General features: G+C 46.7%; 1 protein-coding gene across 2 annotated transcripts; it reads left to right on the top strand.

Moving 5' to 3' along the window:
* CUNH16orf78 (chromosome unknown C16orf78 homolog) lies at window positions 1-22,308 on the top strand. 2 transcript variants are annotated; one of them, XM_040982135.1, is made up of 5 exons: window positions 1-282; window positions 3,489-3,584; window positions 4,182-4,308; window positions 19,847-20,102; window positions 22,025-22,308. In XM_040982135.1, exons 1-5 carry the CDS (start codon window positions 130-132, stop codon window positions 22,170-22,172), a joined length of 780 nt encoding a protein of 259 aa, XP_040838069.1. In that variant the 5' UTR covers window positions 1-129; the 3' UTR covers window positions 22,173-22,308. The 2 variants fall into 2 exon arrangements, with proteins under 2 accessions (XP_040838069.1, XP_040838070.1); XM_040982136.1 differs by having other exon boundaries at window positions 3,489-3,606; window positions 4,189-4,308.
* Window positions 22,309-26,090: the final 3,782 nt, after the last annotated feature.

Here is a 26,090-nt window from a genome sequence, read left to right as displayed (position 1 = left end):
TCTGCTCTTTGTGTTCACATCTAGAGGTGACACACCTCACCCCCAGAGTCACCCAGGCCAACAAGCAGCAACAGAAGGATTCAAGCCGCCAGAGAGGAGCATCCTCCCACCCAGGGCACAAGCTCCAGGATGGAGGAAGAGGTAGAGGAGCCCAGGAGGCGCAGCATGCCAGTGGAAAGGAAGTCCATGTGGAAGACGGCCGAGGAGCGGCGCTTGTCCGACCTCACCCGTGTGCTGGAGTGGCTGGAGCGGAGGCAGGGCAGGAGGCAGCAGACCATGCAGGTGAGTGCAGGCACAGGGCATCTCTGCACCTGGAACAGAGCACAGAAGGGGAGACAGTGCGAACGGGCTGGGAGGGAGAGGCTGGGACCATGCTGTCCCTCATCCAAGGGGCCTCCCAGGGCCTTGACAACAAAACTGGCGAGATACAAAGAGAAGATTGGCATCCCAGTAGGGCAGGGTTTCAAGGGTTTGTGGGTTCATGGTTTCTTAAGCCCAAGAAAATGTCAGCCAGGGGCAGTTAGTTGGGTGGCAATTTGTAAACTTGATTCAAGCTATGAGAAATGTTGGTCTTGGCAGGTATCTAAGGAAGGTCCTGAGGCAGTGGCTTCTGGGGTGTCCATGTTGATATTGCAGGGCCCATTCTGTTGTCTCCAGTCACTTCCCTCTGTGGCAGCTCTGGAGCCAAGAGCCACTTCATTCCCTACTGTCCCCACTGGTAAATCTACCAACATACCTCTTGCATCCTACCCTGCATCCGTGAGTTCTCACTTTCCTCCAGGAGCCACAGCAATCAGGCCTGTTCCCGTCTGTCCCCTTACCCCCCTAAGAAAACCCAATCATGTGCTGGAAAGTGGTGTCCCCTACCAGAGATGTCCCTGACCTTGACCCCTCTAACCCCAAAGCAAAAGGGGTTAACAAAGGCATATGACAGTGCTCACCACACCACTAAGACTTACTATGTGCCAGGCCCCATGCTTGCCATCCAGTACCTCCAGCCAGGCTCCAAGGCTCCCAGAGGGGAAGAAGCTGAAACGAAGTGTTCTTCAGGTTCCAGGGTTAACAAAGGGCCAGGCTCCAACTCATGTTTATCTGATTCCCAAGTACACAGGCATTATAAGGCAGCTAGACCTAACCACCACCACGCTCTCGGCGCTGTCCAGTTCAGCACCCACTGCCTTTCAGGAATGCTGTCCTTTTGCCTACTTACGCAAAAGTACCTGGGTAACAGTTTGTTCCTCAGACCAGCTGAAACACACCAGTATGAGTCAGTTTCTTTTTGACAGGATAACAACATACCCAAGGCAACTAACTCACAGATAGAAAAGGGTGGTTTTGGCTCACAGTTTGGCAGGTTCACAGTAGTACAAGATCAGGCAGGGACCATGGATTCAGCTTCTACCAATGGCATTCCTGCTGGTTGAGTCTGGACAGGAGTGGAAGAGGGGCAGCAAAGCAGAGCAACCCAAAGCTAGACACGGGGAACATGCACCTGCCTGTGTCAATGTGATCTCTTATGAAGCTGCCAGGATTTAATCACGGATTAAAGGTGATCCGATCACTTCCCAAAGGATAAGGTTTGCACCTTTAACAAGATGCTGATGATGCATCCTAATCACAATACTATTCATAAATCCAAGACAATAGAGACTTACTGACAGGTTGTCCCTTGCATGGTTTTCGGGAGGATGAGCTGGGGGCTTGTCTCTGGGGCCACTCAAAACTCCTTTTACTGGCAATCTCGGAAATTACACCCATTTTGCTGGTGAACACCCAGCTGTATGCTAGCAATCTCTTATCAGCTGTGGCTTTTATTGTAAATAACTTGATAAGAAAATGACACTTCTGTGGTAGGGCTCAGAGCAGCAGCAGGTGGGGGGGTCCTCTGGAGGTGATAGCTGGGGAAGGGTTCTATATCCCCTCAGTGTTCCTGCAGCCTCCTCTGCCTTCTCCTGGACCTGGGGTACATCCCAGGTTCTCTCTATTCCCAACTGCGTATAGGTCGTCCCTTTGTCCAAGAAGATCCCTGAAGCCCAAAGCCTCGGCTGTAGAGGCTGCTGAGTTACTAAGCAGGTCTAAGGCTCCTCGGTTTCCCTCCGAATGAAGGATGGGTGGGAAATTCTTCTGGTGATGCCTCCAGTTGCACTGGGGGCACCCTGGAGGAGGCAGCTTTACTTAAAAACTCAACGTAGGCCCCAACTAGCACCCCCACCCACCTAGGCAAATGCAGCCCTAGGGTAAACCAGCACCAATCTGCATAGACAGTAGCTTCCAGCAGCCAGTATACCCAGCTGGCTCAAGCAAGCTTTCCTTCTGTCCTCTAATGACCTACCCCACCTTTGTGCCCCTTCACACCTCTGTGCACTGATCTTAATACTGCTTACCAGAGTCTCTTGGGGGTGGCTTCTACTGTTAGACCCATCTCCCAGGTAAGAAGATGAGGCATAGATGGAGCAGTCACTTGTCCAGGGTGCCTTGGAGCAGGGCTATTGTCACCACACCAAGTGTGCACACCAGAGGAGAACCATTCCACACTGCTTTGCCAAGGGGACTCCATCAGTCATCTGCCATCTGGTGTGACTGGGCTTCTCTCCCACTGAACTCTGGGGGAATCCCCATTAGACACTCCCTGCCCCAACCGTGGCAGCTGCAAGACCTGCAAAGATGAGGATGCCAGGACTTCACAAAGCCTGCAGGAAATGGAATTACCAGAGATGTATATTTTGGTGCCAAATCAATTTCAGATCCATGCATGTGATTCTTCAAAGAGTTCAAGGCAATGAACATGATGAAGAAAGTACACATGAATCTCAAGACTTTGGAGGGCACCAAAAGAAAATGTATCTTCTAATTTCAGTTTTTCATGAAGTTAGAAAAATTATATTTTGTTTGTTTGAGAGGCAAATAAATGGGGGGGATAGAGAAAGCAAAAGCCCTCTCATCTACTTGTTCACACCCAGCATGCTCACAATAGCTGAAGTTGGGCCAGGCTATATTTAACCAGGAGTCAGGAACTCAGACTACATCTTCCTGAAGGACAGCAGGGTCCCAGGTACCTGAGCCATCAACTGCTGCCTCCCAGGGTGTACAATAGCAGGAAGCTGGATCAGAAGCAGAGCTGGGACTCAAACCCAGGCACTTGGATGTGAGATGCAATAGAGTAGCCTTCTGGCAGTCAAACAGGAGGGCAAGGCAGGGACATTGATGCCAGAAAGGCTCCTGCGGGGCTGGAAAGAGTTCTCATAGGTTGGAAAGGAAAGGGTGTCTTCATGGAGGGGAAAGTCTGAAGTGGAGATCGGACTAGGCCTGAGGTCTAGAAGACTGTTTTGGAGACAATGACAGGGACACCAGCACACAACTGGAGGGCTTGAGTGTGGACCAAAGCTGGGTGTGCAATCCACCCATCAGGGAGCTGCTCCTCCTCTTGGTAGTGAGGGAGGGAGTGCCAACAGAGGCCACTTCAGGGCTCTCCTCGCCTGTCTTTCCAGAAGCAGAAGAACAAGAAGGACATGCCCCCTAAAACAAATGAGAAGGAACAAAAGAAGGGCAAAGGTGTCATGAAGCAAAAAGGAGGCACCCGTAAAGTGAGTACCCCCAAACCACTGGGTCCCCATTCTGGGGAGGGGTGCCCACTCCTCTCACACTCCACCCCACCCGACCTACCACCACCACCACCACGCAGCCAACCTCAGTCAACTCCCAGCCCAACCCAGTGCTGTCCATCTTCTGCCCCACCAGCCGTGATGTTGCTGTAGTTAGTTTCCATTTGCGTACCTGCTCCTTCCTTCTTCTTTCTCACTTTTCTACTCTAAGCCATGCAGGGGAAAAGATTACTTGAAATGAGCCCAACATGGTTTCTGGAGCAGTGGAAACTTCAAGTCACAAGGTCACATGGATAACGGAACAGCCCCACACCCACCTGCCTCTGAGAGCTGGCCTGGGCTGCTCATGGCTTCCTCTGAGACCTCTGGGGGTGGAACAGGCAAGGGAGGTGCGAGCAAGCCCCAAGGGCAGCCTCTGTCCCTGTTATCCTCCCCTGGAGTCCCAGCATGGGTCTCTTCTTGGTTACCTATGCCTCTCTTTTAGCAACCCCAGGAACAGCTTCATTTGCATGGGGGCTGGGAGGGGTGGCCCAGGCAGGCCCTATGACCAGGATTTAACTTTTCCATGCCCTACCAAAGGTCTCAGCAAAAAAACAGAGGAACGAGAGCCCCATCAGCACCTACAGGCTCTATAGCTTTGACCAGAAGGGAAAACGCCTCAGCACGGTCTCTGGTACCTTCTCCAAGGAGAATACCAAGAAATCCGGTAAGAACAAGCCTGTGCCCCCTATGTCATCCCCCATTCCCACCTCTCCCAGCCTGCCTGCCTGAGGCACCAGTGCCCACTCCCATGGGCAGCAAGCCCCTGTCGAGGCTCACATCTGACAAGCCAGGCATGACCTGGGCTAAGGGACTCACCCTCCCAGGGTGCTGTTTTCTCAAGAAGCTCCGCATTTCCCAGGTTCCCCAAGCCACTTCTACAACACTTGTCTCAAGGGTTCCCTGTGAGGTAACTGACCTGGGTACTATCACAATGTCCCGTTACACACAATGGCACCTGCTGGTCTGGAACCAGCAGAGGTCGCTCAGATCTAGGAAGAGGCAATCTAGGTTATTCCAGAACTCTCAGATCCAAAGCCTTGCCCCGGTTCCCAGTCTGACTCCAGTACCATGGAAGGAGCTCAGAGTCGCACAGATCCAGTCAAGTCACTTCTGCATTCCAGGTTCCTCATCTGTTAAATTGGACAATAGCCTGACCTGCCTCATGATAAAACTGCAGTGCTTTTGCCAAATGAGATTTGTGAAAAACTTAGCTTGACGCAGAAAAAGTGATAAAAAAATTTTCAGTGCCTGGGGCCAGTGCAGTAACATAGCATGCTAAGACTCCACTTGCAGTACCAACATCCCAAATGAGCATTGGCTTATGTCCTGGCTGTTGCCCTCCCAGATCAGCTTGCTTATTGCCTGGGAAAGCAGTAACATATGGCCCAAGTCCCCTCCAACATGGAAGACCAGGAAGAAGCTCCTGGCTCCTAGCCAGTGGCAGCCATTAAGGCCATTTTGGGTAGTGAACTAGCAAATTGAAGATATGTCTCCGTGTGACTCTGACTTTCAAACAAAAAGATAAGGTAAATCTTTAAAAAAAAAAAAGTCAGTATCTGTCTCTCAGTGAAAACACCTCCCAACTTCATGCCTCCTGGGGTTGCAGAATTCTGGAATCCGCTTAGCTCCTGGGAAAGGCAGACAAGAACCTCTGAGCATAAGTTGCCAGTTCTTTTCCATAAAACTGCCCCTCTCGTGCCCAATAAAAAATCCTATTTTCTCTCTTTTCATTTAATACAACAAAGTCGTTGTAAGCAAACTGTAGCCACTTGCCTGTCAGATTTAAATATAACTGGCAGTGCTGGATCCTGGATGGGATCCTAGAACAGCGCTGCAGAAGAAAGCTGACAGCACCCAGAAGAGCTCTGTCATGTTCCAACATCTCTTAGTAGATGAATGTGTCATGGTTTTCTAGGCAAGCATTCAGGGAAGCCAAGGAGCCCAAGGATTTTCTTTGCAACTTTTCTGTAAATCCATCATTTTTTCCAAAATGAAAAGATTATGTAAAAGCAATAATAAAACCAGATACGCTTATGTCCTGTGGGAAGCCCCCTGCTTTTGCCAAGGTTCTGGAACTCCCAGTACCATGTCTGACTCCGAAGTCCTGGTCCCCTGGAGCCCAACAGCTTACACAGGTCTCCCCTCCTGAGATGTAGCCCTGCCCAAGCTGCCTGCCCCTAGTACCCTTCTTTTTCCCCCAAGTCTGTCTCTGGTGTGTAAGCTGACCTTACTGAAGGTTCCAGAAGAGCAGAGAAGAATTAGCACATCACAGAATTCTCCAGCAAACACAGATGGAATCACTTCCCTTGTTCTTCAAAATCCTTTGCTTGCCACACCCCACCCCTATGTGACCCCTTCCCTGTGCAATGTCAGCTCTTCTGTTTGTTTTGTTTTGTTTTGTTTTGTTTTGTTTTGTTTTGTTTTGTTTTGTTTTCCAACTCAAACATCAGGACCAGGTGTGACAAGCCAGGAATCCACAAAATTTAAGGAGACACTGACACTCAGGCATCCATGATGCAGTTTTAGGAGCCTGGGAGCAAGCACTTCCTTCAACGTTCCCAGGGCACCCTGAGTCCTCACCCTAGGCCTTGTGCTCCCAGCTCTCCTCCTGCTCTCTTACATTGTCCCTCTCCTCACCTGATGCATTGCCCTTCAGCCTTTTACCTGGAGAGATCTCTATTTTGTCTATTTCCCCTTCAATGCAGTCCATTAAGATATTTATCTCAAGGGCTTTCCTTCCCCTAAGAGAAACGTGGGCTGGCCGATTAAATCATTCGCTTCCTCTTGATGCCCAAGGTTGCCCGGGGTAGGCTGGATGACAGCTATTGGATCCTCTGCTGTCCTTCTCCTCCTCCCCACCTCCCACCAGGGCGAAAGGGAGAAGCCTCGATTCTCCCACTAGGACACAACCAAGGGTCACTCGAGGGTAAAAAGGCGGCCAGCTCAAGGACAGGTTGCAGAGACCTGTAGGGCCACCTGCGTGTCCAGGGCTGAGCATGGACATTGCCAGAAGCCCTTCACATGCAGGCTGGCAAGAGCCCAAGATGATTGACCAGGCTATGGATTGAAAGACAAGTTCAAGACCAACTCCCCAGGAAGAGTATGGCACAAATGACATGCCCAGCTCAAGACATTAACCTGAACTGAGCCAGGCTTGGCAAGCCCAGCATCGTTCTCATGGCATGTACCACCTCCAGATTGACATTCATCCTGGGTCACAAAGCCAGAGGGTCCCTGCCACCACCCACCCTTGGTCCTCAGCATCTACCTCATTCTCTTTCACTGCCATCATCTTAGTTTAACCCTGATCCTCTTTCACCATTAAAGCTTCCAACAGCCTCCAGCCTCTGTAGCTGCCACATTGGACTTTGTAAATTAATTTTGGCTTTGAAGTGAATTTCCTCAAGGTGCCACCAAAGAAAGTTAACAGAGACTCAATAGCTGACCCTAAAGGAGTGGAGATTTGTGAAACAACCGACAAAGATTTCTGATTGATCTTCCTAAACTTCAGTGGACTACAAGAAAACAAAACTAAACCAAATGAGGAAGTTGAAATACAACAAATAAGCAGAAACCATTTTTAAAAACCCTCCCAAGCAAGAGTAAAAATGTTGAAACACACTCAGTCTGTTTGGAAACTTGAAGAAGTTGCTTCAATAGCAGACTTCATCAAACTGAAGAATCAAAGAATTCAGACACATCAATTAAAATTACCCAGCAGAGGAGTATCGTGAGAAAACAAGAGATGAGAAAGAATAGAGAAAGTCTGCAGGATGGGTGAGGCATCATCAAATGAACTTGCTGACAAGCCTAAGCCTTCCAACATCTAAGAAGAAAATGTAGGTCTATTTAAACAAATGATAGCTGGAAACTCCCCAAATTCAGAAAGCAATATGGACATCCAGACTTGCGAGGCCCAAAATATGCCAAGAAGTTTGAACACAAGAACGTCTACAAAGAGGCACATCATAATTAAATTGTCAAAAATCAAAGTGGATCTTGAAAGGATCCGAAAATCAACGCATCATGCACAAAGAAACCTCTTAGAGACTATTAGCAGATTTCTCAGCAGCCGCCTTGCAGGATGAAAAGATAGGAGAATATGTCCAAGACATTAGCGGAAAAATCCTGACGATCAAGAAAATGTATCCAGCCTTGCTATTCATGAGAGATGAAGGAGAGAGCAACTTGCCAAGTGAACCACAACTGGGGGACCTCATCAGTGCCATTCCTGCCTTATAGGAAACACCATGGTTCCCCAAGCTGAAAAAACACTACTTCACAACATAAAAATTCACAAATGCATGAAACTCCCTGGCAAAGCAAAACATAGTTAAGTTCTGAATCCTCTAATATTGTGATGGGGGTATGTGCATTTTCAACTCTACTATAAAAGTTTAACAACAGATGTATTAAAAATAACTATAGTGATTAATTAATGCATAATAAAATGGGTGAATTTTCACCTGATAATATAAAATGAGGGGAGGAGAAGTAAAAATTGTATTTTTTTATCAGCTTAAAACAGGATTTTATAATTGCTAGCTATCTCACGTAAGCCTCTTGATAACCACAGGAGGAAATTCTGGAACAAACAAGAAAATAAGAAACAAATCAAAGCATATCACCACAGAATCACCAAGGACAGCAGCAGAACAAGTAGGACCTGCTATAGCCATAAAATAATTAAAATGGCAGTAGTAACGTCTGTGGGCCCCGATGTGATGACTCAGTGGCTAAATCCTCATCTTGCATATAACAGGATTCCATTTGGGCACCAGTCCACATCCTGGCTGCTCCTCTTCCCATCCAACTCCCTGTTAGTGGCCTGGGAAAGCAGTAAGATGGCCAAAGCCTTGGGACCATGCACACACATGGCAGACATGGAAGAGGCACCTGGCTTCGGATTGGCTCAGCTCCAACTGTTGCAGCCACTTGGGGAGTGAACCAGCGGATGGAAGATCTTTTCCTCTATCTCTCCTTCTCTCTGTAAATCTGATCTGTCTTTTCAATAAAAGTCTCTAAAAATAATTTTTAAAAGGAAATAAATAATCACCAGTGGCTAAGTGTGTATAAAAATGAAATTCAACTATATACTTCCCATAAGAAAATCCATCTTTAGGGACACACCTAGGCTGAAAGAGAAGGGATGGGAAAAGATACCCCATTCAAACAATAACCAAAAAAAAGGAGGGGATGGTTATACTTCTGTAAGACAAAATAGGCATAGCATTCAAAAAACTACCACATGCCACAAAGACATTGAATCATAATGATGAGGTCAATTCATCAAGAGGACACAAGACTTATAACATTTATGCACCCAATATCGATATCAATATTGATGTACCTAAATACATAAAGCAAAAAAAAAATAACAGAACTGAAAGGAGAAATAAACAGCAATACAATACTAACAGGGGACTTTAATATACAACTTTCATGAAAAATGATAGATCATCCAGACAGAAAAATCAATAAGGAGACAGAAGATTTGAACACTACAGTTCAAATAGACCTAACAGACATATGCATATGCAGTACTCCGACAGAAGTGGCGTTCACATGCTTGCGCCCATGCAAGCACACAGAGAACACCCTTCTAGAACAGCCTGGAGCTGATGTCATGCTTCGGAGACTAAGTCACTCCCTGCAGCACTAGCAATCCCATGTGGGCTCTGGTTTGAATCCCAGCTACTCCACTTCCATTCCAGCTCCCTGAACTGTATCTGGGAAAGCAACAGAAGATGGTCCAAGTGCTTGGGCCTTTGTACCCACATGGGAGACCCAGAAGAAGTTCCAAGCTCCTGACTTCAGCCCGGCCCAGCCCTGGCTATTATGGACACTTGGGAAGTAAATCAATAGGTGAAAGTGGTCTCACTCTCTGTATGTGTGTAACTCTGCCTTTCAAATAAATTTTTTTAAATTTTAAAACTAGATACAACCTTTATTTTAGACCACAAAATGAATAAATGAATGTTAGCACAGTCATAAAGACTGGAATCACATCCAGCATCATTTCTGGCCACAATGGCACAAAAGCAGTAGCAAGAGGAAATTTGGAAAGTTAAAACATATCTGGAAATTAGGACCTGGCATGGTAGCCTAGCGCTAAAGTGCTCACCTTGCACTTGCCAGGATCCCCTATGGGTGCCGGTTCTGATCCCAGCAGCCCCACTTTGCATCCAGCTCCCTGCCTGTGGCCTGGGAAAGCAGTAGTTGAGGATAGCCCAAAGCTTTGGGACCCTGTACCCATGTGGGAGACCTGGGAGAGTCTCCGGGCTTCTGGCTTCAGATGGGGGCAGCTCCAGCCATTGTGGCCACTTGGGGAGGAAATCAATGGACAGAATATCTTCCTCTTTCTCCTCCTCTCTGTGTGTCTGCCTTTCCAATAAAAGTAAACCTTTTTTAAAAAATATGGAAATTAAATAACACATACCTAGATAACCAATGGGAATCCCACAAGAAATCAAAACAGAATTAAAAAAAAAAAACTACATGGAAACACAAAATCCAGAAGTACCAGCACTATGCCTTAAGTAAGTTACCACACCTGCAATCCCACCATCACATCTGACTGACCCACTTCTGATCCAGCTCTCCCACATCACACCTGGAAAAGCAGTTATTGGGCCCCTGCACCTGTATCGGAGCCCTGGAAGAAGCTCTTGGCTCCTGGCTTCAGCCTGGTCCAACCCCAACCCCAGTTATTACAACTTTGGAGAGTGAACCAGAAATGGAAGATTCTCTCTAACTCTGCATTTCAAATACATGAGATAAATCATCTTTTAAAAGAATTTCTAAGAATTTCACAGTAAGAGAAAAGGGAGAGAATGTTTGGTCTATCCACTCTAAGATGCCTGCATCACACCATGGGGTGCCTGAGTTCAATTCCCAGCCCAGCTGCTGACTCCAGATTTCTGCCAAAGCAGACCATGAGAGGTAGTTGAGATAGATGAAGCAACTGCACTCCTATTATCCATGTGGGAGACCCGGACTGAGTTTCCGGTACATTCTGGCTACTTTGCTCCCCAGTCAAACTCCCAGAGAATGTATCTGGCAGGGCAGCAGATTAATGGTTAAAGTACTTGGGTACATGCCACGCATGTGTGAGACCCAGCTGGAGTTCTAGCTCCTGGTTTCAGTGTGGGGCAGCCTTGATTATTGCAGCCATTTGGGGGATGAACCAGCAAATAGAAGGTCACAGTCTGCATCTCTCTCTTTCCCTCTCTCTCTCCCTCCCTCCCTCCCTCTCGCCTCTCCATCCCCTTTCTCCTCTCCCTAGTGCTCTGCATTTTCAGTACATTTTTCAATTAATAAATAAAAGAAATATTACAACAAATATCACACAAGTACAAAGAATCACAACTCATCTGAACTCATGTAAGAATTGAATAATTGGATAAAAAATTGATACATTTTAGCATACATAGTCTTCCAAGATTAAGTTACAAATACATGAAGTATCTGAGCAGACTAATACAGAGATTGAATTAGTAATGAGAAAAAAAACTTAAAATCCTCATGCTATCACTGGTGAATTCTGGCAAATATTCAAATATGAGAGAGCTTTAAAAAATTGTGGAAAGTGGAATTAAAGAGAATGTATTTTTTAAAATCTGCTTTATTTTATTGGAAGGGCAGACTTACAAAGACAGAGAAAGATCTTCAGTTTGCTAGTTCATTCCCCAAATTTCCATAATAGCTGGTGCTGAGCCAATCCGAAGTCAGGAACCAGGAATTTCTTCCAAGACTCCCATGTGGGTACAGGAGTACAAGAATCTGGACCAAAATAATTAATTAATCAATTTAAAAAAAAAAACAAGAATCTGAACCATCCTCTATGACTTCTTCAGGCCACAGGCAGGGAACCAGATTGGAAATGGAGAATCCAGGATATAAACTGGTGCCCCTATGGGATGCCAGCACTTACAGGTGGAAGACTAGCCTCTTGAGTCACCTCACTAACTCCAAAAGAAAACATATGCTCTCCATGCACCTTTTGAATTCCTGTCACAAGAATTAATGCCAGTATTTTTTCCAATTTTTCTGGAAAGTTGAAAAAGAAGCACTTAGTTGCAGGACAAAAAAATTAATTTTACACAAATAGACTATCTGAAAAGGAAATAAAATAATTGTAAATACAATAACATCAGCAACCATGAAATAAATGTAACCAAGTAGATACAAAATTTTAGCTAATAACTGTAAGATATAGATGAGGAGCCAGTGTGGTGGTACAGTAAGCTAATCTTTCTCCTGCAGTGCCGGGTCCCAAATGAATACTGGTTTCTGTCCTGGCTGCTCCACTTCCAATCCAGCTCCACGTTTATGGGCTGGGAAACCATCAGAAGATGGTCCAAGGCCATGGGCCCCTGCACCCACATGGAATACCCCCCCCAAACAAAACACCTGGCCCCTGGCATTGGATCAACTCAACTCTGGTTGTTGTAGCCATTGGGGAGTGAACCAACAGGGGGAACATATTTCTGTTTCTCCCTCTTTTTGTAACTGTGACTTTCAAGTAAAAAATTTTTTTAAAAAAGACACCAGCTGAAAAAAAAAATGGAAAAAGACACATACAAAAGAATGGAAACATCCCGTGTTCATGGGCTGAAAGGAGTCATGTGGTCAAACTGTCTAGAAAAAAAAAAAACAATTACTTCCTGCCAAAATCCCAGCAGTATTTGACAATTGGAAAGGTCAATTTGAATATAACCACAGAGGATTCCAAATAGCCAAAACAATCTTGAGAAACAATGAAGTTAGGGAACCACATTTCCTGCTTTAGAACTATATTGTAAGAGCTGGTATGTGACACAGCAGGCTTAATCTCTGTCTGTGATGTATTCCAATGGCCAATTCGAGCCCTGACTACTCTTCCTCCAATCTAGCTTTCCACTAACAACTTAGGAGCACAGAAAAGTGCTTGGGCCTTTTGCAGACATGTGGAAACTCCTGGCTCCCAGCTTCAGACCACTCCAACACTGGCCATTGCAGCCATCTGGGGAATAAACCAGCAGAGGGAAGATCTCTCTGTCTCTCCTCTCTCTATAACTCTGCCTTTCAAATAAATAAGTCTTTTTAAAAACTATACTGCAAAGCTATGGAAATCCAAACAACATGGTACTGCCATAAAAATAGACACAGTTTGACAGACTTCAGTTATAAACCCAAGCTTATGCAGTCAGCTGCTACACAGTGAATTCACACCTGCTCGATAAGTGCATTGGCTTACACTGGATATAATACCAGAGAATTTAGTAGAACCTCCATCTCATCCCACTCGAAAGACTTGAAGATTTAAGTATAAGCCCTAGACTTGTAAAACTTCTATCAATAAAAAGGAAAAAACTCCTTAACATTTGGGTCTTGAAAATGATTTCTTGGCCATGACCTCCAAGGCACAGGCAATCAATGTAGAATGAAGTCCTTGTTGTACTGAAAGCTGCAATCAGTGACACACAAAAACAGCCTGTGGGATGGGAGAAAACATTTTCCAATTTGATATCTGATGAAAGATTGATACTCAAAATAGAGAACTCCTACCGCTCACTGGAAAACAAGAAACAACAGAAATAATCTGAAAAGTGGATAAAGGATTTGAAAAGGTATTTTTCAAAAGAAGACTTACAAATAGGCACATGAAAAGATGCTCTTCCTTATTGATTATCAGGGAAATGCAAATCAAAGCAATACTAAGATATCCATTCCCACCTTTTAGAATGGCTCTTATTTAAGAGATAGCATTGAAATGCTATAATATCGTAGTACTGCCAAAGAACTGGCATGCATGTACGGAAAGGAAGGGATTTAAATTGGTATGGCTAATTTGAGAGTTAGCTTTAAAATCTGAACATAGAACTGTCATAGGATCTAGTAACCCCTCTTCTGAGTTTATAATTGAAAGATATGAAACCAGCATCTCAAAGAAGTAACGACACTCTAATGCCCATTGTAGTATTCTTCACAATAACCAAGATATGGGCACTCCCTAGGCATCCCTCAGCAAAGGAGCAAATGAAGAAAATGCAACACATGTGCATGACAGAGGGAAATGGAACACTGGTCCACCACAATAAGAGTCTACCATTTTCAACAGCTTGGACAAAACCAGAGGGAATTAAACTAAGTAGGGAAAAAAAATCAGACAGAGAAAAACACATACTAAACAAATCACTTCCATGTGGAATCAGAGCAGAGACTAGAAGAGTGGGCCCAAGGGTTGGGGTGGGCAAATGCCAGCCAAAGCACAAAACCTTTAGTTGTGAGGAAGTTCAGGGTGGTCTCTGCGCCTTGGACTGTCATTGGCAGCACCGTATTGCCTGAGGCGTCTTCAACAAATTTCATGGAAAAAGTACAAATGTTTCTTTCAATTCCACTTTTTATGTGAACTTATAGAAGCTCTCTTGTCTGCTTGAAGTTTGTTAAAAGCTTAGATCTTTCCTGTTCTCACAAGATACAAGCACAAAACAGATGTGTTGATGAAAGTAATCATTTCACAACATATGTGTGCATCAAACCATTGCCAGTACACCTTTGATGCATCTCATTTAGGTTCTCAATGTGCTTCTACAAAGCTGAAACACTGCAATTAATAAACTATTTATTTTTTTATTAATAAACTAAATTTTAATTAATAAACTAATAAATTGGGCAGCACGTGATTTGGTCTTGTTTTTTATTCATGCACCCTCACAATTTTGGCCTACAGATTTGCACTAATGTGACTGGCAGCACCGCTGAGCTTAACGCCACCATCCCAGGATTTGCTTCTCATTTAGACCTCTGTCCTTTGCTCCCCTTCTCCTTTTCCCCTCTGTTAAGCACTAAGCATTTTTGATGGTCCTTTCTCATTTTCTTTTGCAATCTGCTAGCTGCAACTCCTGTTACATTATTTTTGTGAATATTTCAGGGTTTGTAGAATTCATCTTTAACTGAAGAGAAACGTATAGGAGTGTACTCCCATGCTTTCATTGTCACCCCCTCTCTTTCTCCACACTCTCAGCTCTGCACTATGATGTGATGTTTCCATTAAGCAACTATGTTTTAAGGTGCCTTTCATGTTTGCCCACCTACTTAACATTCCCAGTGCTCTTCCCTCCTTTGCATAAATAATTTTCTGTCCCGAGTCATTTTCATTCTGCCTAGGGGTCTTCTTGGAACATGTCATGTGGTGTGGGTTGATTGGTTATAAATTAAAACTTTTGTATCTAAAAAGTTCCGTATCTCCCCTGTACTCCTGAAAGATAACGATGTGGGGATGTGGCGTTCAGAACTCGGACACCCTTGCTCTGTCAGTGTTCTACAGAGCTACTCTGCTGCCTTCTAACTCACACCATTGCAGTGGGAGCTTGGCTGCCAACCTGATCACTTCCCTCCAAGGTCTCTTGCCCCTCTGGTTCCCCCCCCCCCAAGATTTATTTATTTGAAAGACAGAGTTACAGAGAGAGGGAGAGACACAGAAAGAAAAATCTTCTTAATGCTGTGTCATTTCCCAAATGACCACAGAGGCCAAAACAGGACCAGGCTGAAGTCAGGAGCCAGGAGCCAGGAACATCTTCTGAGTCTCCCACATGGGTGCAGGGGCCCAAGCACTTGGGCCATATTCCTGCTCCCTGTTTTTCCAGGGGCATTAGCAAGGAGCTGGATCAGAAGTGGAGCAGCCAGGACTCGAACCAGTGCCTAGATAAAGTGAGGGCACCACAGACAGTGGCTTTACCTGTTGTGCCAGAGTGCCAACCCCCTCTGCTTCAATCTTTTATTTCTAAGCTATTTGGCTATAATGTGTCTTAATATCATTGGCTTCATGTTTTTTCATGTATGTAGTTGCAGTTTATAGTTTTTATCAAATTTAGAGATTGTATTCTTGAAAATTTTTCAGCCCTGTGTTGCCTTCCCCATTCAGACACCCTGATTACACATATTGAAAATCCCACAGCTGTGGTATTTTATCTTTGATCTTTCTCTTTATGCTGTCTTCTGCATAGTTTCTTCATGTTTACTAATTTATTCTTATGCAATTTCTAATCTGTTCATTCCATCACATTTATTTTTCATCTCAAACACTGTTATTTTCATCTCTAGAACTTCAGTATGTGCCAATTCTCTCTCTCTCTCTCTCTCTCTCTCTCTCTTCCTCTCTTTCTCCCCACCCCTGTCAAGGTTCCCTTCCTTGGCAGCACCTCCCAGATATGAGCTGGGGTGAGCATGGGGATCCCCTCTTGTCTTTCCCCTCACTCAAGGATCATGCCCTGCATTGTCTGCTGTTGAATGCTCACATCATTTCATGTAATACATCCACTTTTTTTAACTGCTGAAAGTGAAAGGACAAATCCAGACCCTGGTATCCTGTGCTAGCTGAAACCAGAAATCCTAAATTTGTCTTTCTGAAGTATAAGCCTGGTTGAATGCATCAAGGAGGCGTTTGGAATTGTTAAAAATGAAATTGCCAGACTGAATAAACTTTGGAAAGGTTCAGTAAAAGATTCTAGGAAAAGTGAATGCCTTTGGCTTTCTGTCCTCACTGAGGTGCCAGGCCAGAGGGCTAATCCCGCTTGTCTTTATAAGAACAGTCAGATCCTGCAGTCTGAAACATGGCTCACTAGAACCCCAATGTATCTGTTCAGTCACAGACCCAGGAACTGGGGCATTCTCACCCAAGAGCGGCCAAAACAAACTGCGGGGAAAAGGTGTGACAATCCAAGTTCCAGTCCTGGGCTCACCACTAATTAACAGTGGCACTAGTTAACCTTGGACATGTTGCCTAAGCTCCTTTACCTTCTCTTGTGGTCAATGCAGAGGACGCAGTGAAACTACACTGATGCCTCTCCTGACTTGAAAAAACTCTTGAATGGGGCCTAGCAAACATCACTCAGCAAATGTCATTCAATGGCCGGTGCCTTTCATAGCCTCACATTCTTTCCTACATGACACCTGCCTCGCCCCAGAAGGGAGATGTCTCCAGGAAGTCTATGTTTGTCCGTTAGAACACATCTCAGCTCTCCACAGTGCAAAAGCAGGAACTGCTAATGCTCCTCACTGTAGCAACCAGACCATTCTACTGGACATAAAGGGTCCTAGTCCAGCCACACCCTCATTGAGAGACCTTGGGCAAGTCATGCCTTCTCTCCAGGCCACCATTCCTCCATCTGTACAGTGTTAGGCAGTCCAGACTTCTACATATATTCTACAAAATTTCATGAAGTTGGTTGATGAAATCATGCAAGCTTACAGACAGAAAGAACAAATTACTTTGGATGGAAAATGTGTCAGACTGGAATCAACTTTCAGTGGAACAACACTTAGGAACTGCTGAGAGTAAAGAATTGTAGCCCCCTTCGCTCTGTCCCCTCCCCTAACCATGTAAGTCACTATGAAAGTGAGTAAGTGACAGATCTGGAAATACTTAGGAACTTGATCAGTCATGCGTTCCTTCATCTGCAGAAAACTCTCTGGAATAGAGCAAGACTTCCAAATTGGAAAGCTATTGATTTAAGAGAAAAATCTAAAGATAAATAATCTAAAGTTGAAGTCAGGTGATATAAAAACGTTGAAAAAAGAATAGGCAACGAGACAAATGAGGAAATGTGAACAGGTGAGGCAGAATCGAGGATCAAAGAAACACACGGGCAAAGAAGGAATTTTAAAAATCATTCAAACAAGAGAGGGAGGGAGAGACAGAAACAGAGAGCTCTTCTCTCTGCTGGCTTAGTCCCCAAATGACCACAATAGCCAGGGCTCAGACAGGCTAAAGTACAGGCCTTCTTCTGAGTCTGTCTTGTGCATGCAGGGGCTTAAGGACTTGGGCCATCTTCATCTCCTCTCCTAGGCACATTAGCAGATAGCAGAATCCTAAGTGGAGAAGCTGGGCCGTGAGCCAGCATCCATGTGAGATGCTGATGTTCATGTGCTGGTGACACAGCAGACAGCTTAACCCGTGCCACACTCTAGCGCCAGTAGGGGTATTTTTAAATGTGAAAGAGAATAAGTGGAAACCATAAACAAAAAAGAATCAATGAAGGTATTGGGTAAACAGATGGAACGAAAATTTGTAAAAGGCAAAGGAAGTCTGTTAAAATACAGTTGTGGTAGAAAATAGGTCATATAGACGATAGCAGGAAGCACTTAGAGGAATGTAATTACTCTGCCACTCTTAAACATCCAAGCAGACAACATCTGTTACCGCTAACCTTCTGTGAGCAAACGGTCCCAATGTTTCTTCAGCTATTAAAGATGATACGAAGTATAGACATTTCTGTGTTAACGAGTCATCAAAACTTAATTTTTCTGCAAATTTAGTTTAATAAGCAATCTTAAAGTATGAAAATATGGCAACTATACCAATGTCTCAAATGAATAAGTACATTAGGACCAACTGGAACTTACTAGAATGTCAAGGAATCCTTCCAAACCAGGATATGCAACAGCACACTTCATTACACCAACCAATTCAAGGAAAAACTACATGACCATCTCACTAGGTGATGAGAAAACAATCAATAGAATCAAGAAATTATGGCTAATAAGATCACTATATGAATTAGGAATAAAGCTATCGAAGTGTTATAAGTTACAAACACCAAAAATAGTGGCTAAACCTATCAGTCCTTTTGCGTGACTAAGCTCTCTTTTCGGGATAAATTTGCCTCAATAAGCCAAAGCATGAGACGCAGGGAGGCATGTAGGAGGTCTTTTATTACAGCAGGGTAGGGATGGGAGAGAGAGGGAAGGGGAACCTTTCTTGCCATGGGGCACGGGGGGGTGCTGCAAGGGAAGGGGAGGGATGACAAGACAAGCAGCAGCAGCACAGGGGATGGGCCAGGCAGGGGAAGGGGCAGCATGCAAAAAAGAGACACACAGACACACACACACATGAGTGTGCCTTTTTGCATCCAGGGGCAGGCATCAGGGGTCCATGAGGAATTGGTGGATAGGATTGTCACAGCCTCAGGGGATCGGTAGGTGGGTGGGGGGTTGTGAGAGAGCCCACGAGGGGTTGGTGGAGAGGACTGTCAGGTATGGCACCATAAAGTTACAGTGGATTGGTGACAACAGCGCTGCGAAGTTACAGCAGATTAGCAGACAACAGAATTTAAGCCTGATAGGCACACGAATCCTAAGGAAGATGACCTAGGGGAAGCAGATATTTAAAATAGTACCGAGTCCAAAATGGCAGGGGTCTTCACGGCCAATGTCCGAGTCACTCCTCACAAAATCTGCAATCTAAAGTCGTTCAGGTTAACATCAGATGGCAAGGAGCCGTCATCACCGTCCTAGTTACTGCCATTGCTATAGAGTGATTGTTAAGCCAGAATGTCACAAAGAATATAGAATTTCAATAAATATTGCAAGATGTTTTCATTTTTCCCTGACAGGATAGCCAATCTCCAACGCTCAAGAAATTCTAGTTTAAAGACTAAGTGTCTATGGTTATTGGTACACTAGACAAATGCCTTTTAAAAGGCAACAGACTTTTCTCTATATTCAGTGTGGAATGGGTAAACATATTCCATCCTCAGAACTAAAATATCTACAAAATACTTGGGAGAAAACTTAATTTAAAAAAAAAAAAGGAAGTAGCATTTCCTTCAGAAGTCTCATTTGGGGCTCACATCAGACCCAATTTTATATGCGTGTACCTGTTCCCTGCCTGTAACCCACTTCTCCCTTCTCCACTCACAGACCACTGTGCCGTGCTGGAAGCTGAGGCTTACCTCTGACCCCTTCTCTTCCTACTCTGGTCTCATTCTCTTTAAGTGAACACCTTCTGGGTAGAAGGAGAAGAAAAGATGAAGGGGCACAGTCAAGGGGAGGAGTAGGAAGAGGAGGAATAGGAAGATATAAGGAAGAATTTTAACTACTAACAAGGAGAACCTACAGAAAACATTCATCCTAGGGGACATGAACAGTCGCAGAAAACAGAATTAAGAAGTGTTTATCCTAATGCAAAAACAGCTTTGTAATTCATGCATATTCAAGGTTTCGATAAGTTTGTGGAATTGCTTAATACAAAAAAGCTATGCATGGATTTCCAAGGGATTTTTGGTTATCAAAGCAAAATTCCCTTTGAATTTCATTTTCCCTGTTTGCATTTAAGAAATGGATTGTTTGCACCTTTCCAGCCCCACCTCCTTTGTGTCCACCCTTCCCTCCCAGCTCCCTGGATCTCACTCTGAGGGGAGATCTCTGTGCAATTTCAGACCTTGACATCAAGGATGCCATCTCCCTGGAGTCCACTCAGCGGCCAAACCCATTCCGTCGGCAGAGCAGCGTCCTAGACCCCTTTCTACAGGACAGCACGTTTAGCAACCGGAGAGCAACCCTCCTGAGAGACTGGACAAGCAAGGCACCAGACTCCTCTTATGAACGCAAGCTCAAGAGCCTCATGGAGAAGGGCAATGAGCCCAAGGTGGAGGCCATAAAAATGTTGAAGCCAGAGGAAGTGCTGAGCTGCCGGTTTGTAGACCCATGTGGGCCAGGATAGGACACCCCAGGGCCAGGGTTGGGGTGGCAGGGGACACAGGCTGTGGGCACCTGTAACCTTTGATTCTGACACTTGAGATGAGCCCAGAATCATAGGAAGGGAACAGAAACCTTGAGCTTCCTGGCAGCCTCACCCACTGAGAGATCATCTCTGGGATGAGATTTCACCTGCTGTCACACCTTCTGAACCTGTGAAGGCTGTTCCAAGAGGAAGGGATGAGTCGTTGATGATCTTACTGTAACAGGAAATTCCCTTAAGATCCTTGACACCGGGCTGTTAAATGAATGATGATAGGAGTGGCTTCCTGCTAAAAAGAGTGGTGGGTATTTCTAGACTCTCGGGACCACGATCAAAGTGCACAGTCCTTTGACACTCACTGCTTGGGACACAAGTTCTCTCTCCTTGCTTACTCCCTTGCACCTGTCAGAACTTTCCATTTCCAGTAATCAGCAGCAGCTTGTTTCCTCTTGCCCCCAACCCTCCCCAAATCTAAGCTGCCCTCTCCCTAACCCATGGCTAGACTATAAAGATGCAACTGACAACGTTAGACACTTCAGAGAGGAGGATACAGAACAACAGAACAGAGCCAATCTTACCCATTGAGCGCAGTGAGTCCCATAAGGTTAAGACAAGCTCAATGCCTACTCAACTCAGGGCTCTACCACCTGCTCTTCTCACTGACTGGCTAAGAGATGGAGGTGTGGAATGGCTAACTGGCCTGGTCCCCAGCTTTTGTCTCACTGGACCTGGACCATGGCTTTCAGATACCTAAATGACTCTGGCCAATAGATAGCTCAGCTAGACTCCAAAGTGGGGTGAAAAGATATTTAGACAAGATTCTCACCCTCCAGGGAAGGGGAAGAAAATACCTAAACAAAGAGCATCTGTGAAGCCATTGGAATACTATCCAAGAAAACCGTGATGGAGTCTTAAAGAGCCCCTATAGTCACGGGGAGGCCCCTGGAGCTGGATTGGACCACAGAAGAAAGGTCAACAATGGCAATGCTAGTGTGAGGTCTGGGGAGGGGGTCGGAGCTGCCCGTAGAAGGAAGACAGTGTAAGCCCTATTCCATCAATAGGCAGCCTCTTTCTTGTCACCTGCAGCCGAGTAACCAACCAGCAAGTGTCCAGTGTGGAACCCTCCCCACTGCCCATCCTAAAGCCAGGGCTAAGTTCAGGGCTGATGGTGGAAGGACAGGGGAATCTTTCTGTCCAGGAAGACGGGACCCTCTCTGAATGTTACAGTTCATGTGGTATCAAGTCCCTTCTTTGGGGTGAGTGAGTCAGCATGATGAGGACCTAGCTAGTGTTTCACACAATGGCCTACTGTGATGGTTTAACTGTTGCTACAACAGAACACCTCTTCCAACACCTCGGCTCTGCCACCATTTCCACCACCCTGGGCGTCTTCTCAGGTCCATGCATGTGACTGTGATGAAAAGCATAACAATTTGTTCCCAGAATGCCCCAGCCACACAGCCACCACCTTCTCACTGCCATTAACTGGGGGCAGTTTTATCAAGATTCTTTGCAATGGGACACTCTGTTCTCGGCTCAAGGATCTCCCTATTGATGAATTCCAGTTTCCTCTCTGTAAGGACCCTTCAGTGAACTCAGTGTAGTTACTCAGCTTGGGTTTGCATTGACTTCTGGGATGAGACTGAGAATAACCAGAGGCATCAAGCAGGAGAGGCAATGGACAGGCTGACTTTAGAAGAGTTAGGACCACAGTGAGCACCCCCCCACCACCACCACCAGTGTTCTCTGGGTCTCTGACAGTTTCACAGGGGCCTCAGTCACCGTGCCTGCAGAGGGCCCACCCAAACCCCTGCCCACGTCCATGCTGTGCTGTGGCTCCGTGTCTTACAGAGCCCTCTGGCTTCTTCTCACGCAGGTACCTGAGGCTATCCAAAAACAACATCCGAACCTTGCTGAAACTGTGCCGAGATGCGGGTCTCAACGTGGACATCCACCCCCACATGATCGAAGGGGAGATAGACATGAAGAAGATCTTCACTGGCAACCCCAACATAGCACTCTAAGGACTGCTCCTCCTCCTCCCACTTCAGATCCTTCCTGCCCTTAGGACCCTCAACCACCAGGTGCCACCCTCTAGCACTCAGCACCTGCCCCTTCAAACTCAGTGTAGACAGCGACAATCATAAGGCATGATGGCATGAGTCACTCTGCTGGTCCTGGTTTATCCTCCACCCCCGGGTCAGTGGCCACTTAGAACTGCGGGTTTGCTCCCCACCAAAAGATGCTACCTTGCAAAGTCCCAGGGGAGGGGAGAAAGTGGGACCCACAGCTCCAAGTGAAATTCAGGGAGGACAAAACATTGAGAGACATACACGCACGCCTGTCACTCTCACATCAGGTTTGTCCGGTAGAAGGTGGGGGTTCCCTGGGGAGTGAGACAGGGAGGAGCTCTGCCCACAGTGAAGGCATTGGGAAGGCAGCCATCAGGGGCTTCCAGGGGCCGGCTGGGGCCCTTCTGAGCCAACAAGAACCTCAGTGTCTACAAGCACAGGACATCACATTACATGTGGAGAAACTCCCTAGGAAAGGACCTCGCTCAGAGCCACACACAGGAAGAATGGCAAGGCTGGGATGAAAACACCTTAGGCTCCTGCTCTACCTTGTTGTGTGATGGGCATGATGGCCAGCCCCACAGGGTGGTGGTGCAGGGAGCCTCCTGAGGCTGCAGCCCTGGACTTGTCTAGCTCCTACCAGTCTTGCAAATTCAACCCCAACACCCCTCTTGATTAGCTGTGTGGCTTTAGGTGAGTCACCACACCTCTCTCTTCCTCTAGGCTAGCCATCTCACCTCTCTGTGTCAAAATGGCCTCATGCCAACACCTGTTGAGCAGGATATTGCAGAGAGCAGATGGGCACAAAGTGGCTGAACCCTCAGAGCTAGAAAGAGAGGGAGGGGGAAGGGACATGAAGAAGGAAGGGGGAAAGGGAGGAGGAGGGGTGGGGGTGAGAGGTAAAATAGGAGGAAGGAAAGAGGGAAAAAAGGATCTGAAAAGGAGGGGAGGAGAAGAGTGGGAAGGAGGGAAGGAAAGAAGAGTGGGAGCAAGGGAGGGAGAAAGAGATAAGCGCTTCCCAAGTCCCCCAGAGTGGACCAGGACCAGCCAGCCAGCCACGACCTTCCTAAAATAGACCCTCAGAATCAAAGGATGTGTATGCTGAGTCGGTCCACTAAGAAATTACTGATGCCAAACTCACAGCCTCTGGGGTAAGCTCAGCGCCCTAATGCTGCCTGAGCTACCCCCGCCCCCTACTAGGAGCCGGTACACCACAGTGGCCAAGACTCACAGGAGATACTAGGACACAGCCAACCCAGTTCCCCTCTCAGGCTCAAATCCTATGCTCTGTCCTCCCCCACGGCCCATGTCTCAAACTGTATAACAATTCCTCCAAGGCAACTGACTCTTTCCACAGTGTCATTGCCTTGGGAGTCAGATCCCCATGCCTACCCCACCCCCAGTCCAGCCCACTTGAGAGGGACAGTCACCACCAAGGGGTCACCACACCACTCAGAGATGCGGGCATGCCTGGAGAGCCATGGGTGCAACCCAGGAAATCGCTGTCTGGGATGCGGGGAGCCTCCCTCCATCGGGCATGCACCTGCAGCTTGGGGAGAACCAGCTCTTTTGAAAGGGGACAAGAAAAGATTTCCCAAGCATCACTAGATATCAAGTACTTTGTCCATATCCCCTCAGCCATGACCAAAAGCTAAAAATTCCTCGCCATCACATCCACAGGGCAGATGCAGCACCAACCTCTGTCCCTCACTGTGCTGTTCTTCCACAAGGAAGTCCTGCAACATGTCTTACTCTACCTCAAGCCACTGGAAAGGGAGAAGCAGCCAGCCTTTCTGTCCAGTAAATATTCATGTTCATGTTCAGAAAGGATGATGAGGTGGAACAAAGCAAGAAACAGATACAAGAAGGCTGTGGCAAGCTAAATCCTGGGTGCCTAGACCATAGGAGTGGTGTGTGGCCATGACACTTCAGCCTTGCTTTCCTGGCTTTCCATCCTTGGATTCAGCCTCATCCTCTGTCCAGGAAAGATCTGGAAGAACTCTCCAATGAGGCTTGAGGCCAGTGGTGAAATTCCTATCTTGTGATAAGTGCTGACTGCACGACACGGTGACAAAAGATGTGATTTATTTGTTCATTTCCCTTCCCTCCCCCAATCACATTATATGGCTGGCTTGCTGAGTGTCCCATGTGGGTCAAGTAAGGCCCCTGGGTCATTTTCACAAAGCTGGATCCAGCTTCATTCCACTTCCAGCGCAGGACGTGGTCCAAGGAGGAGGGAGCTCCGCCCCTCTGGCGTCACATAGGAGCAGGGGCGGGGCCAGCATCCAGTCAGAACCAGGAGTTCTCTGGGAGCTCCTAGGAATGGTAGCTAACAGCTGTTAAGCCCCAACACTCTGTAGACTCCACAATGTACCAGCCTCAGCTCCCCGGATGCCCCTGACCACATTGTCCCTGACCTTTCATGGGGAACACGGGCAGCTGCAGAGAGCAGATGTTGACCTTCTGAGTCCGAATCACATCCCTCCAGACCATGGGACCCTCCGGGGATCCCAAGAACCGCAGACTGAGGAGGGCTGGGCCGGGCTGATGGTGCCGGAGGCAGAGGAGGCACAAATTGATGAGACGGCAGGGGAGGCAGCCACAGAGCGGGGAAAGCAGAGAAAGCACAGGCTGCGGTGGGTTTTGAGGTGGGGGAGGAGGCAGGGGGTGGCAAAGCTTCTTGGAGGAAGGGACTTATAATGCTAGATGTTTCAACAGGAGGTCCCAAGGTGTCTGTGATCAAGTGAAAGATGGGTAGTGGGATCGGGCTGCAGAGCTTAGCAGCCAGAGACAGCCCAGCGTGCTGGGGAACCTGCGGGCAGCCCCTGTCTGAATGGAAGACACAGCTGTTAAGGCAGTGGCCATATCTGCCATGCCCCCCACCAAGGTTATCACTCATTTATTCAGCAAGCACTCCTTGAGCATCTACTGTGTGCCAGGAACTGTTTCAATGGCTGAGGGTAGAGCAAGCTACAAAACTAGACACATTGTTGCTCTCATGGGAGTACGCGCTTACTGGAAGAGAAGCATGCAGCTCAACAAAAGGGCTCAGTTAACAAGAGAATGAAAGCAGCCAAAATGAGAGGACAGAGAGGAAGGCAGGCTGACCTCACCTGGGGAAAGGTCTCAGCTGATGGTTTGCTGGGTGAGAAGAAGGCATCCCTGTGCAAATCTGGGGGGGGTCACTACCCCAAACAGGGGAGATAAACACAGAGACTGTTAACCAGCCTTCAACAGAAGTTGGTGTGGCCAGGGCGGAAGTGGAGAGAAGTGACTAGCCAGGCCCTAGAGAGAGAGAGTTCACTTTCATTGCTACAAAAGGATAATTTACTAGAAGAGAGGTGACTGGGTTTATGATAAGATTACTCTGGGAAGGGGAAGTCAGACTGGCCAAGGGATGTGTGTGGGTCAGCTACCGCTGTGTAACAAAGGACCCCAAAATAGTTTAACGCAACACAGTGTCTTGTGAGTCCACAGATCAAGTGGTTCTGTTGGCCAGAGCCAGGCTTGGCTAATTGAGGCTGGGCTCCTGTATGTGTGTGGTCAGCATGGGCTGTCTGAGGACTGGCCTTGCCTGGGCTGGCTAGTCCCTGCTCCATGCTCACCATCCTCTACAGCACAGCCACAGTTGTGCTCCGGATAGTGGCAGCCTACGCTGAGAGCTCTCCCTCAATCACACCCACCTCCTTCTCCTCTCTAGCGGTCAAAGTCAGCTCAGGGTCAAAATGGAAAGGCCGAATCTACCTGCAGAAGGAAAGAGCTGCCACAGTGGCATATGGTCAGAGCGGCAAACAGGAAGGGGCTGAGGTCAGCGTCACCTGCCAACCAGCCACACAGGCTCCTGTGTTGGTCACCTCAGGGAAGGTAGAG

The sequence above is a fragment of the Ochotona curzoniae genome, unplaced genomic scaffold (genome assembly GCF_017591425.1).
Source record: "Ochotona curzoniae isolate NIBS_2020 unplaced genomic scaffold, NIBS_Ocur_1.0 contig_3622, whole genome shotgun sequence".
Classification (NCBI taxonomy): domain Eukaryota; kingdom Metazoa; phylum Chordata; class Mammalia; order Lagomorpha; family Ochotonidae; genus Ochotona; species Ochotona curzoniae.
The sequence above is the reverse complement of the archived record's forward strand: the minus strand, read 5'-3'. Positions and strand labels throughout refer to the sequence as shown.